This window comes from Calliopsis andreniformis, chromosome 5 (assembly GCF_051401765.1).
Source record: "Calliopsis andreniformis isolate RMS-2024a chromosome 5, iyCalAndr_principal, whole genome shotgun sequence".
In the NCBI taxonomy this organism is placed as follows: Eukaryota; Metazoa; Arthropoda; class Insecta; order Hymenoptera; family Andrenidae; genus Calliopsis; species Calliopsis andreniformis.
The window spans coordinates 5,737,266-5,751,709 of record NC_135066.1 but is presented as its reverse complement, the minus strand read 5'-3'; the positions used below and the strand labels follow the sequence as shown (position 1 = coordinate 5,751,709).

The 14,444-nt window shown below is 45.5% G+C and overlaps 1 protein-coding gene across 3 annotated transcripts in view; it reads right to left on the bottom strand.

The window, feature by feature from the left end:
• The window catches only part of So (SIX homeobox 1 protein sine oculis), a 34,083-nt gene extending 22,592 nt beyond the window's left edge, over positions 1-11,491 (bottom strand). For 2 of the 3 annotated variants that reach the window (XM_076378151.1, XM_076378152.1), the window contains exons 1-3: positions 11,181-11,491; positions 5,899-6,160; positions 3,879-4,113 (exon numbers count right to left, since the gene is read on the bottom strand). In XM_076378151.1, the coding sequence (XP_076234266.1) occupies positions 3,879-4,113; positions 5,899-6,160; positions 11,181-11,474 (791 nt within the window). In that variant the 5' untranslated portion in view covers positions 11,475-11,491. Of the gene's footprint in view, positions 1-3,878; positions 4,114-5,898; positions 6,182-11,180 lie in introns of all 3 variants that reach the window. The other variant, XM_076378150.1, reaches the window with a different exon arrangement.
• Positions 11,492-14,444: the final 2,953 nt, after the last annotated feature.

Here is a 14,444-nt window from a genome sequence, read left to right as displayed (position 1 = left end):
GAGAATATCCAAATTATACAAACATCTCTGCACCGCAGTCTAGGCTCGAATGTTATTGTTTCTAAGTCTAAGGGCACGAAAATCGGAATGCAACCTTGATCGAGACTCGACGATAAATTCACCAGAACGAAAATACAGAGCTTGGAGGTAGACATTTCGTGGAATTAATGAGTCGCACGTGCTCGCACCGAAAAGTACCGACGCTAGAGGGAGGAGAAAAAGAAAGAAGAAACAAGAAACGAAGCGCGCAACTGTGCGTGGCGATAAGAATTGCTTACCGTCGTGTCTAAGCAGCACGATCCGCGCGACTTGTTTATGTTTCGCGGTGCCTCCTAGTCTTCGTCAGATAAAGTTGGCTAGCCTGCACGAGGAACGTCGCAACGATGACTATTACAATTGCTATGATCGCGAAACGCGAATTCTCAGGCCAAGTTGTTAGGAAAATTTACTGTCACCTATCACGCTGCGACAGCAACAATAGGGGACTCTCAACAATAACATTCTCTGGCACCAGAAGGTGAGAAATCCCCTGAACTTTAAAACTGGAAGTCGTCAACGTTAAATTTGTCTGCTTTAATATTCATAAGTTTAATATTCATAAGTAAAGGAAATTTTACGATGAGATATTTCTTAAAATAAAGGCGGTGTCACCTCTCTCGAAACGTTGCTGTCGACAGCAGAATGCAGTTCGTCTTAGGGGGTAATCAACAACTGGTATCCGATAACCGAACGTGCGCGCGAAGAAAAGATAACGAAAAAAGATGCTGATTGCGAGATTTCAGGCGGCGCCGTCTGCTCCTTATCTGCACACAACTCTTTTGTCCTACGCAATTCCATCCACGCCCGAATGCCTTGGAATGCGGGAGGATGAAATAAAAGGGCACAAGAATAGTCCACAGCCTATAGTGAATTTTCTCGGAACATTATCCCACAGTTTCATAACCGAAACACATTACCCTAGGAAAGAAAATTTCAAAGAATCCATGTCCAAATTAAAATACTCCTGGAATCAGAAATATTACTAGAGATATTCCTAGATCTCTAGATATAGAAAAATCCCTCAGAATCAGCAAAATCCCCGCGAAAAATTGAAAGCCTCAAGGAGCCAGATTTCTGAACTCACTTCAGTCGATTTGGCGGAAACTCGAAGAGCATCGAACTTTGGACACAAGTTACCACAAATAGCGGGCGTAGAATTCGAAGGTTATTGCCTCCACGAGCAAGTTTCGAGTCACGCGAACCTTTGAATAAATCGTCTGTTCTTCGTCTGTGCATTATGCGTATCGTGTCTAAACGGGGCCGTTTAATCGTTCGATAACGGCTCCCGAGGGAGTCTATCCACGGTGCATCCCGGAGTTCGGCTCTTTTTTGCCCAGACATGGACGCCCACGAGACGCCCCAATCCCCTGGGGCCCGATACCACCGACGTTTCCGCCCCTGCACGCGTGATCCAGCTTTAATTTACATCAGCTTGCGAGCTGCTCGCACGGTGGCCCGAGAGGAAGTACGCTTAACGTCGCAGTACCATCCGTTAATGGGATATTAATATCTGCTTTAAGTAATCGTTGAACCGCTTTCTGCGTGTGGCGAGCGTAGACGATTTTTGATATTGATATTCTGCACACCCTTTTATTTCTAGTATTGGTCAGAAACTGACAGATTTTTTTTTAATATTGAGAAGTATTTATATCTGTGACACAGACTAATATACCTAAGTCATAAATCTATCTATTTCTGTGTTCGATATACCTATACATTGATGTTCAAAGTTTTCGATCATATTTTACTACCTACATACATGAATTGTGAACTGGTTCTTTACCAAAAACAAAGTTCCTTTAGTTTAATTGCTAGCATAAATGAAACTAAAAATCGAGTTTACAGATCATTAATCCTATCCACTGAAAACATTTCAGAAGTGTGTCCAAAAATGTCGATCTCGAGATAACAAAAATTGCTCCCGATCGAACTCTGCTCGATATTCGACCGAGGGGGTGGTGAACGACAAATTACGTAGTGGGAGGGTGGTACGAATGCTTTGTGGGATTTCCTGTAATTAATATGCCGCGAATGATGCGGTGCGTATCCACGATACCCCCAAAGCCATCGGATAGGACTATAGGAGCCACCACCGCGGTCTCCCCCTCTCTGTTCCTCTCTCTGACCTTCTGTCTCCGTTCATGGGAATACACAGAAGCCATAAGAAATTCGATACGTTCCCCGTGGCGTGACACGGCTGTGTACCGGACCGGGCCTCGCCACGGTGGTGCTTCCCACTTCCTCCCTCGCGAAATTCTCCTCGCGGAGAAGCGGCCGTCTATCCTGGCCACCGATTCGCATCGATGGATTCACCGAAATCGAGGGTTCCAGCCGCTCTTTTCTTTTTTCTATTATTTATGGTACCCTAGGATCTCCATCATTGTAGCCTACCACTGGTGCTACGCCTGCGTCAAATATCCCTAGAAAAGGTTCCTGAACCGGAAGTAACTGGCTCTTCTTTGTTAGGGCTTATATAGTCTTGTAATCTCATGGAACGCGAGTTTTCCCTGTTTCTAGAACGTTTTGCTAGAGGCAAAAAATGTGCTGCTGATAGGATGTCGATGATTCAAGTGTATACCTACGTTAAAACGAAGACGAAGGACTTTGCCCTACGGGGAAAGTCTTTACAAGTAATTCCATGTACTGTGTTTCTGTTGAAGTTCAACGCAGAAGAGAAATCGCAAAGTGCGCAAAAAACCGGACATACGCTACTCGACTTCAGAAAGGGGATATTATAACGGTACTTAAATTGACTCGAGCAGTGGATCTTTCACGCTTTCAAGGAAGAGATGAAGGTCCCTATGATTACATTTTTCGATGAGTTGAAGCCTTCTTTTCAGTTGGAAGATCGATAGACGATGAAGTGTTAAACAGAATCGAGAGAAATTGCGAAGATGGAAATGATACTGCTTTAGATAGTAAGGAGACGTCTGTGATTAAATTTTTTGATGAGTTGAAACTTTTTCTTCAGTTGAAAAATTGATCGCTGATGAAGTGTTGAAGCGAATTGAAAAAAATTACGGAGATAGGAATGGTACCGCTTTGGGTAGTAATGGTACGTCTGTGACGAAGAATTCTAGGGGAAAAGGTGGATCACGTGATCCAAGAGACACGCAGCGCTACGTTACGAGGCAGTTATGAGGCCGTCTTCGAGTTTGCTCGGTCGTTTCTAAAATCGGATATGGAGCAACGACCTTCCAAACAACACGAAACTCCTACGCCTGCGCGGATTCCACGGATATCAGCTCTGGCTACCGTCGATTAACTTCCAGCAAGGCCACTCGCGAAGAATACATTACGATATGATAGCGAGCATATACCATTCGTCGGTTGACGAAACACTCGACGTATTATTGTAACGATGCTTATTATATCACCGTCGGAAGTTTTAGAGCTTTCTCACTTCAAAACAGGCAGACGCGTCTGATGCTAAATACGGCTATTACAAAAAAGTGTACTGGCTGATCCAAAACATGTGGACGCAATTGTTTGGGGCATTGAAGGGGAAGTACCTATGAAGTATGAAGCAAATGAGAAGTACTGTACTTTAATTCCTAGAGATTGGTCTAAATCGTGTTATTCAATATAGGTAACTAATTTTATTCAACTATTTAGAATCACTAATTTCATTATTTTCATTCCCTAAAATTAAGTCCACATGTTCCAAAGGACCTCACTTAATAATTCCTACAGTTCAACCATTCTCTTTCCTTAGATCTCAAGAAAATTATATTGATTACGTAGAGACCCTATAAATCTAATTTATAGAAATCAAAAAGTGCATTTCTATAAATGCACTATTGCACAATAATATTACGAAGAAGAGACAAGGCACATACCTGTGTTCAGCAGCGCGATCTCTCTGTCTTCGGTTTTTGAACCAATTGCTGACTTGCGTCGTAGTGAGACCAGTGCTCTCCGCCAGTTCTCGCTTCTCACGAGGTGAAGGATAAGGGTTGGTGGCATACCAATCCCTGAGGACGCTCCTGGACTTCTCCTTGAAGCAATACGATGTCTCCTCGCCATCCCAGATCGTTCTGGGCAGCGGAAACTTGCGTCGAACGCGATACTTTCCTGCAATACAAACACCCTTGGTCAGCTACCGAAATAAACTGTTCCACAGAATGTCTTGGGAATACGTAAAATTCGCGTGCCACGAGAAGTCCTCTGAAATGCATTGCCCTTATGCGTTCCAGAGGACTTCCCACGGGACACGAATGGTACGTACAAATTTCTCGTAACAATGTCCTAAGAATATCTGTCGTTGCATCCCACGGCTATTATTGTTTCTATTAATAAACAGATTATCCTGGGTGAGGAAACTCAGCCGGCGCCGCCATTAATTACAAACAAACGCGTCAAGGGTGGATTACGTGAGTCACGTTAAAGACACTGAGGTCCCAAATTACGGTGCGATATTTTTGAAGCAGCGCAACACAGTGCACGCAACGAACTCCATTTTATTTCTGTCGGTCGATCGAGATACAAATGCTGCTGCATTGTTCCATGTTTTTCCTCAAGGCGACTGTCTACCGATTTAGAAATTAAGAAACGAGGAAAATAGATCGAAAAATTGTGACACTGTCGTTTAAAGTAAAGAGTAATGACAATTAAGGAAATTTTGCTATTGAATCATACACAAACGTTTTTGATCCAGATTTCTGAGAAGCTTAGCTTTCAGATCGACCAGAAATCGTTGCACTCAGTATGTCGAGCAAAGGTTTCTCTCCTCACTGTCTGATTTTAGAGCGCGTGAGAGATCGGATGACACGAATTGGTTCGCAAAACTAAATGGAAAGATCTAATTAGAATGTCAGCTCGTTAAACTCGCTGTCCTCGTGTTTACAACGCACGACAGAAATAAAACTGGCAGGCTTCGCGTGAAATTACTGCTCACGGAAGATTATTTCATCGCGAAGAGACTGTTATCATCACGTGACGCGATCCTATGATGCTGAATAACTATATACTTATTATATTTTTAAATTCAGAGATAGACAATTTTTAAATTGTTAAAATAAAGTAGATGACACGGTACTACGCCAGTTAACACAAGTGGAAGATCAGAAATTTGTATAAAATATTGAACGTAGTTACAACCCCGCTGCATGTCACTCTCGTCAAATTACGCAATGCATTGCGCCACTAAACAAGAGATTAAATTCAATAATACTAATTAATACCCTGTTACTGGTTTCCCACACGTCATCTGCCAATCAGGACCGCAAATTACACGAATTTAAACGGCCATATATTAGAAACACATCGCTTGAAATTAACAGCGACGGACACCGACAACCAATATGGCGTCCAATGCAGTACAGCTGTCTTCCATGCTACAGCACTTGTCAAGTTATCAGCCACTGCATCGAAGCCTAAATCCGCTCGAAATCTTCCAATTATATCAACTAGAACTAAGCTTTACCCACATTTCACGACGAAATAACGCGATTTCAGTTTAGAAACTCGGAAGAATGAACACATTCTTTGGTACCATAAGGAGGAATTTCCAAGAGAAGTCGAGAAGAACATCCGAATACATACAATTTTTTTCTGTACATATGTAACATATAATCTACTTTCCGTATGTGTTAAACAAATGCAGCGTTAATTGCCTTACAGAAAATCCCACCACAACCCCTTAAGCACCAACATCTCCTTAATGCAACATTTTATTACTAATTCTGTTCTCTCAATTCATCGACTTCAGTTTCTTGGTTCATCCGCAATGTATCATTAAAAACACCCTGTGCAATATTGCAATCTTGCAAAGAATGCACAGCCTTATGTGTAATAATTGCTTTTCACTACTTGGTCCTTAACGAGTTAAGAATATAATTTTCCAAAATTGATACTAACCGACTGCACCAAGAGGCCTTCCCCTCAGTCTCTCGGCCTCGATATAATGGGCCTTGAGCCAGAGGGCCTGCAGTTTCTGGTGATTGTGCAAGCTGAACGTGTGGCTCTCGAGGATCCTGTAGAGCTCTTTGAAGTGGCCCCGATGGAAGGCGACGATCGCCTTCGCCTTCAGCACGCTCTCGTGTCGGTGCAGCCTGGTGCACGCCGGCAGGGACCACAAGAACCTGCCGAGCCTCTCCACGGAGCCTGCCTGCTGGAGAACCTGGACAGACGACACCATCGCCTTGAAGACGATAGACAGGGGGGGCACACTGTTAGTCGGCAGAACTCATCCCGATCTCCTCTTATTCTAGTGTATCTTGTATATTGTCGCTCGACTCTGAGATATCGTTACTCGAAAAGGGTGCGTTTCGCGCAGCTCTCGAAACTGCCCTTCTCGCTACTTCAGTATCCTCGACGCGAGACTCGTAACACTTTTTCATGTATAAAAAAAGATGAAAAAAAAATTGTTGAAGTCTGTTAACCCCTCAACAACGGGCTCTGTAGGTATTCTGGATCCTCATTTTTTCTAACAGGTGCTATTATCAAAAATGCTATATCTAATGTCATAGGATGCACTGTACCACGGTTTCGATCAGAAGAATTTTTCTAAATAATTTTTGAATAATTCTTACCTACTGTCTAACTTAAAAACCCCGAGCTTTCTAATAGAGTATCTTTCATTCCCGCTCGCACAGCGTTTCTACAGTTAAAAGTGCTGCGTCCTTGAAAGGTTAACCCTAAGAATACCCACTAACAATGAGCCCTGAGTCCACACGCGTTAGCTTACAGGGGAGTTCCTCAAACCTACATTTCTCACGCATCTTAAAGAAAATGATTACAATAGAGATTCACAGAAAATTTGTTGCGCAAAAAAAAAACCATCTCAGATTGAACAGGTACCGAGTTGCAGACTCAAGGAAGCCTCCCCTCATTACTGTCTCTCCATAATATCGAAATTATCGAGGGCGATCCGCCATTAGGTGGTACGAGTCTCGCGCACCTGCCACGGTTACTTCTTCATCGCGTCGCCGGGTGCCATCCAATTTTCACGCGCCCCTCTGACGAGCAATTAATCACGATGGGCGCGAAATCGCCGCGCGTAACGAGGAATGAAGCTCGTCGAAAGCCTCGAGAGAAATGGACGACAGAGAGATCGCGATCGGGGGCCTCCAACGACAGCGCGGAGCTCTCGATCGGCCGACGACAAATCAAGCCGACGCGTGCTCGAGCGGTCCGAGGACCTCATGTCCCGTTTCCCATCGCGCGTTTCAGTACGAGTGCCGCTCGAGGGGTTCGATTTGTCTTCGAGGCTCTCTGGAAACAGGTAGCAGCAGGAGCGACGCTCGGGCACCCGGCGAACGCAAAAAAAAGCGTAGGACAACGCGTTCTTCCTCGACCTTTAAGTCGACGCTCGTTTCGGATGATACAAGACAACTAGTGCCCACGTCTCACGGGATTCTCGCGTATCGACACCGTGCACCGCCACGGGGAACAGTTCTTAACAGTTCTCTCGAGAAGAGTTCCGTGGGTTAATGAAAGTAGGGCCACTTGACTGGTCGGATTGTTTGGTAAGTGTGAGGTTTCGTGTATGGAAAAGATGGTTGAACAGACCTTGCAGAAGTCTCCTAAGTAGGTTTAGGCTGTGGTTAGAGTGGATGCGTTCTTTGACGAACTGATGCTGTGACAAATATATCTGAACTTGTCTCACTTATACGATAAACAGTTCAGACGTATTCGTCAGAATATCAGTTCGCCAGAAAATGTATCCAGTCTGACTACAGTCTTAAGCGATGTAGACTTTCGTAGGATGTGTTACAGACGTTTGTAAAATTGATAAAGGTAGCTTGGTTACAGTGAGAGCAGCTTTGTTAGATCTACAACGTTGACTCTTACTGATTCTGTTCAACTCAGGCCTGTTAATGTCTCCATACATTATGCACTTAGGCTCGAGGCTTGCCTGTTGAGTTGGTATCATTGAATCTTAGAAGACATGAGACCCTCCTTTCCTCTGGATCATCAGACTAAACATTTTCTACTTTTCTTATCTAAATCCAGTGTTTTGTTATATGTAACTCTTGTAATAGTATAAATAAACATGTGTTTGACCTTTCTGGTGTTAGTAGCGGCGTTTCATGTCTCGATGTCCGTCTCGATTTTCGATGTAATTTCGCTGTTGCAATACCTGCACTGCAGCGACGAGATCTCCTTCGTGCAACCGATGACGTATTAATCTGTGTTCATGTCACTGTCAAAATATGTCAGAGAATTGCAGTTATGTCACTGATATATCACTAAATGTCTAGCTTGGCGATACAGAGGAAAGGGTGGTCTCATGTCTTCCAAGGCTCAATGATACCGATTCATGCAGCAAGTCTCGAGCCTGGTCACATCGTGTGTGCAGCTCTTAAAGGTTTCGCGGTTTTCTGGAACAAGGGCCACTTGACTGATCAGATTATTTGGTAAGCGTGAGGGTACGTGTCCAGTTGAGAGTACAACTATCGAAAGTTCCTCTGGAGAGTACAATTTCATTGTATAGGTATGTACCTGCATGCAGTAAATTTCTACAGCACAAAAAAGAACTAAAAATCTAGGAGAACAAGTGAAAGAGTGAAATCACAGAAGGACATGTGTAAATTCTTCTCTAGGAAGACAAGTACCTACTAGATATGTCAAATATCAACACAGATTCTATGGAAAAGAGAACTGTGTGGGTATGACACAGTATCTACAACATGGATGCAAAAATGTGATCCAATAAAAAGACTAAATATCTAATTACTCCTTATGAAGAAAAAGAGTGTCTAAACCAATTATACTGTATCTCCAAATGTTATGTGTTTGCTATTATTATTAATATAACTTTTTCCAATAGAAAGTACAGGAAGCATAACTCCTAGGAAATCACCTCGTATACTTAATTTGTTTCTTTCTAAAAGGAATCATAGTTTACTAAATAGTCACCTAGCACTGCTTTTACGATACGATACAAATAACCGTTACCTAATCGTCGGTAACTAACTACCCAATACTTCCTTGTTGTAAACTCATTGGTACAGTACGCCTTCAACTTACTGAAAACAAAGTACACAGTACTATCTCCTATCTCTCAGAACTCTAACAAGAGCAAATCCTTCGCACAGAAACACGAATTAATCTGAAAAGCGTATCCCATGTCATAAACTCCTAAACGAAAGTCTACATTCAGAAAACACTGAGCATCAACAAACTTGCCTCCCCAGAGTAGCTCGCGATAGTTCTCCTCTGAAGTGGACAAGTACCCCTAAATGTCAAGCGGCCGTAGCGCGATTGAAACGATAGTTCGAAGCATTGGGAGGCACGATCGTAAACGGCCTCGGAGCCACTCGCTCGCTCCCGAGCCGCCTTATTATGACCCGAGCGTAATTACCCGTTAAACGATTCCATCCCGACGGCACGCGGTGGTTCATCGAAAACGCGAGGCGCTGCCGTAAATTACGGGGCATATCCATGTGACGTGGGCAAGGAGTTAAACGTCTAGCCGTATGCATAGCGTGTGTGTGTGGGAAACGTGCGCGGATGTGGACGCTCCTCGCGAATTACCATCTTTGTGTTATTAAATCTCCGTCTCAGTTTCTTAACTCGCTTCTCGAATTCGTATTCTTTCGCCTCGTCGAGAAGGCCTGTCTTCGGACGTACTCGAGAGGTTCGGGACCTGAATTCTGATATTACTCTTCGACGCAGGATGGTGTCCAGAATATAGCGTTCGAGGCGCAAGAAAACTAATTCCAGGGTGGCACCGTCGCGGGGAGCGTAAACGTCGCACACAAAACAATTTATGGTCGCAGTAAAAACGCATGAACTCCATTAGCCGCGTGACACACGCAAGTGAATCTTGGCGCGCGGTGCTGTACAATGTTGTGCACGATACATCCTACCGGGGCGTACAGGACGTTTCAGGGCCAATTTCGTCATCGCGTCGCGAGGTGCATAAATTACAGTTAAGGGTGCTGTTAAGTGTCTCACCGACGCTCATCCACGGTAGCCAAGATGTTAAGTGGTGCTTCTCGGGTAATTTTATCTGCGTTTCCAATGTGACCATTTTATTCGCAGATAGATCGACAAAAAGCATATCCGCTTAAGCGTGTGTATTCCGTTTAGTATTGGAAACGAAACGGTATAGAATGTTTCAGTTTGTTAGCGCACAGTTTTCCGTCGGATCGTGCCAAGCAGCACCGCGCGCGAGAAATCGATTCGAATAATCGATCGATGCAAACGGGGCTGTACGAGTAATCGAAAATTTCGCTTCGAATATGATCGATTAGTTTTCCAATTTATAACAGTGTCTTGATAGAAGATCGCGGGGTTATTTGAAATTATCGATTCAAATTGCTCAGTTGTTGTGGAAGGGATTACTGAAGAATTGATACTACCTACAGGTGTTTTTAGTTATAGTTAAGACTTTAGGTTGTGTCAGCGTAAGGAAGTTGGATTCTGTTCTAAGAATCGGGACTCAGAAATTGAGAGAAATAAAGAAGTTTTTGAAATTCAAATATTTGAATACCTATTGGCAAATTTGAGAATTTGAATATTTAAATATTGCAAGATGTCTGAGAATTTGAATTTTTGAAAATTTGAATGCTTGCGTTGATGAAACAGAAATTGGTGATGCAGATAGATGTGAATCATCTTCGTATTTCTGTATTAGATATTTAGTTATCCACTATGTCGAAGGAATATTGTTTATTCTAGTACAAAATTTCTAAATTACAAGTATTTATAGTTTTTTGAGGTTGTCAAAATATTCGACTGATTTTCACTTGCAAAACTGAAAAACAAACAGACTACCTCCTACAACAACTGAACGATTAAGGGAGCAGTCACGCTCACTCATCACCTCCGATCAACAGCCACCGAGCAAATTTCAAACATACAAAATGACAGCTTCAACACATAGTATTCCCTCATACTACATAATTTACAAGTAACATTCCTATTCCTCAGATATAATCAGCATATTGAACCTGTCACTTCTACGTTTGAAATATACTCGATGCCACTCTTAGAGTAATCTTTGCTGATAACACAGCATGACCACTTCCCAACACGTTGACTGTCAAACACCTTCCCAAGCCCGACCCCACCAGTCACTCCAACATTTCCTCAATTCCCGATTACTCGTCCATCGAAAACGCGGGAAAAGCCTCAAAAACAAAAGCCCATAATCCTGAAAAGCGAAAGCAACAGCACTCTCCAAAACTTACCTCGCAAACGCAGGCAACTTGTTCCTGTGTGAACCCAAAGCTCGGCAGCTGTCCGTTGCTACCGTTTCCGCCGCCGGCGGCGGAGCTCGCTGGGCTGTCCTGCGGGCTGTAGCTGGTGGGCCCAGCGGCGGGCCCGTACGTGCTCGCCTCGACGGGCCCCGTCGAGTGGCCCGTCAGGGGCGTCGGCGTCCCCTGCGGGCTGTAATCCCCCGTCGATCCCAGAACGTCCGCGCCGGCGGAGGAAGGTCCCATCGCGCCCCCGTTTCCGGCGGTGGTTCCTCCGTAGGCCATCATCGCGTCATCTCCGGGGCCCACGGCAGCGACCCCCTGCACGCCGTTCCCTCCACCCTCCACCGTGGAACGCACTTCCTCGACCCTCGGCACTTCGTCTCACTCACTATACCGCTTCGTGTTCCGGTTGCTCACCACGCGACGAGAAGCCAGGACTCCTCGCGACGAATCCGCGCACCGACGGGGCCTGGTCCTCTCGCGAGTCGATCCGACGCGACGGCGGGTATCTAGCCACGTACGAGCCGCTACTGGGACAAGCTGACTCGGCCACGATGATCCTCATACCTCTGTCGGTCATCCACGGTACTGTCTCGCGCACCACTGTCTTCGAGGCATGTTATTTGAATGGGCGCGACGATTCAAGGGAAGCGGAATTCTTTTCTTCTCGGAGGATTTGGTTGTCGGTGACACGACGGTGTTTAGCTCGCAGGTGGGAGAGCGGATGGGAGAGTGGATGGGATCGTAGACGGAGGGAAGACGGTAGAGAAAGCAAGGAGCGAACAAGATTTTCGTTCGGCTGTAAACGGCGGCGGAATATGCAGGAAAGAGGTGTATTTTTAGGCCAAGCGCGTCGGTAGAGTTGCTGCAGGCTCCGACTCCGCGACGGGATGTTTCTCGTGTTACTCGATCGAAAGGAAGGGTATACCCCCGTGGAATAATAAAATCTCGCTCCAGCTGCGGTTATTCTCTAATCTGCTTTCAGACTGGTACCACCAGCGCAGCCGGTGCACGATTTGCCTCCGATCTCTCCCTTCTCTGTCCCTCTCGCTCGCTAGACGTCTCCGTTTCGCGGGCCGCGTGTCGCGCGATTATCTTGCGTTACTGCCTCCGACTAGATCCGATTATGGCAAGTTTCTCTTAGAGCGCCAGGTGCGCCCTCCTTCGAAGATTATTCCTCCCCCTTTTCCCTGCAGGGCTCCGCGTCTTTTCTATCTCCTCGTGGCAGGTTGCACCGTGAAATCCACGGGCTCGTGTTTCCGCGGCCCGTGGTAGGTGTGTATTTATAGGCGCTTAGTATACTCGCGTTCGAACGCGCACCAGCTATTATTAGGCGCGTGTTAAATAGTCCGTTTTCTCTGTCCCCGAGTTCTCCCTCGATTCTTTCTCTATCGAGGCACAGGGAGAATTCTGTCCACTGTTTATCGTCCGATCGGAACACCCGCGACACCACCGATGCCACTTCGCAGAACGGATGCACCGCGCGTCTGGTACCGCACTCGAGCAGACACTGGTCGTCGTTAGACGGCGAGGTTGCTCGCCACCTCGATGGGAACTAAACGCGTGTGTGTCGAGCGAGGGCTGCCCTCGATCGGTGATAACGAAACGTCAGATTTTCACTCCCTCTCTCTCGTGACCGCGCGAAAGAGAGACGTTCTCCTACGCACGCACCAGAAGGGACTGCCGCTCCGACGTGCTCCTCGGCCGAGGCACTCTGTCATGCGCAGCCGAGCGCCGATTGGCCGGGGCGTGGCCCAGCTGACAGCTCCTCGGCTCGCGTGGCCATTGGCTGCTGGGCATGCCCGCGACCACCATCCCGCGCCGCGATTGGACGAGGCTCGCGCCGCGATAAATAAGCCTCATTACACCCCCGACTCGTACGCGGTTCTTTCTCTATGTTGCGAGTGTGGTCGAGGAGATGCGCAACCGAATCCGACAAATCCATCCCGAGACGGACGCCGGTTCTTTCCACCGTTGCTCGTTAAATTCTAGGATTGGCCGGCCATTTAATTGTCCCTCTATGAATAATCTCGCGCGACGATGCACGAACGATGGAATTCGCGCTCGCCCCGCGACGGCGCCGACGTCGACTGCCGCCCGGCGATTCGGTGATCGATCGAGAGCCTGTTCGTTACGGGGAGTCGGAGAGTCGAACAGTCGACGGGGGATCGAATCGCATGGAATTATTAGAGGTGAAATATCGATTGCGCGTCGTTAAATTTTATCGATGGATATTCGAGTATGGAATCTGTTTCCTTGGGAGCTTTTTCTGCCGTTTGTTTCCTTCTTCTCTTTTTTCACCGTTTTTGCTTCTTAACTTTTCATGCGTTCCCTTAATCTCGCTAGACTTTTTCAACTGGCGAATAAAACGGGTCGTTACGGCGTATCTACGCACGAGGTATAGAATTCGAGCGTGCTAGTGGTATATTGCCCGTGAAACTTTATCCAACTTCTGTTATTAAGTACCGTCTGTCTTCCTTCTTACGCGGAGGCGTTCATAAACATGCGACTGCCATAAATCGATTTTTCACCTTCGCCTAAGCCGAACTCGCTCGAAGCGAAGAAGTCGATGGTTAATAACCGTTTTCCATTTACGCGACACGCAAATCGAAACACGATGTTATTACCGGCGCGTGATATGCGTCGGTATAGGAATAATGCCGCGCTGTGCATACAAATGTTTTCGGCTGATGTATTCGTTGAATGCCCGTTATGTAATCTCGGAAGTCTGCACCCTCGAGGCATACTTCGATTATTGACTGCGTGGATAAAACGCTTTGCATTTGCGCCGGTTGATTGACACCTTTTATAGGCGTAATGAAAGGCTAGGAACACTATGCACGGCTGATAAAACTAGATGGCTCGTATAATAAGCAAAAACTGTTATCAAATAGGAGCGTGGGATTTTTTTTTAATTAATATTTCATGGATTAATATGGCTGCAAAGGGCACGACTCCGATACGATGAATGTCCATTTCTTGCTTGTCGTTGGTTAATAAATGCCGAGGCTGAAATACTAATTGCAAATTTAGGTGTCTAAATGAAATGCTTGTAATTGGATTCTGGACGATCAGACGACATGATCAACTACCGTACTATCCAGAATAAATATTAGATATTAAATTAGATATTACATTGTACATATACACCTTTTAGAAGCTGAATTGATCGACTCTGCTTCTTGTACAAATTTCAATTCTATAGGAGAGTCACATGTTTAATTAGAGACACCTGTCTCCTGTCATAAAATATCC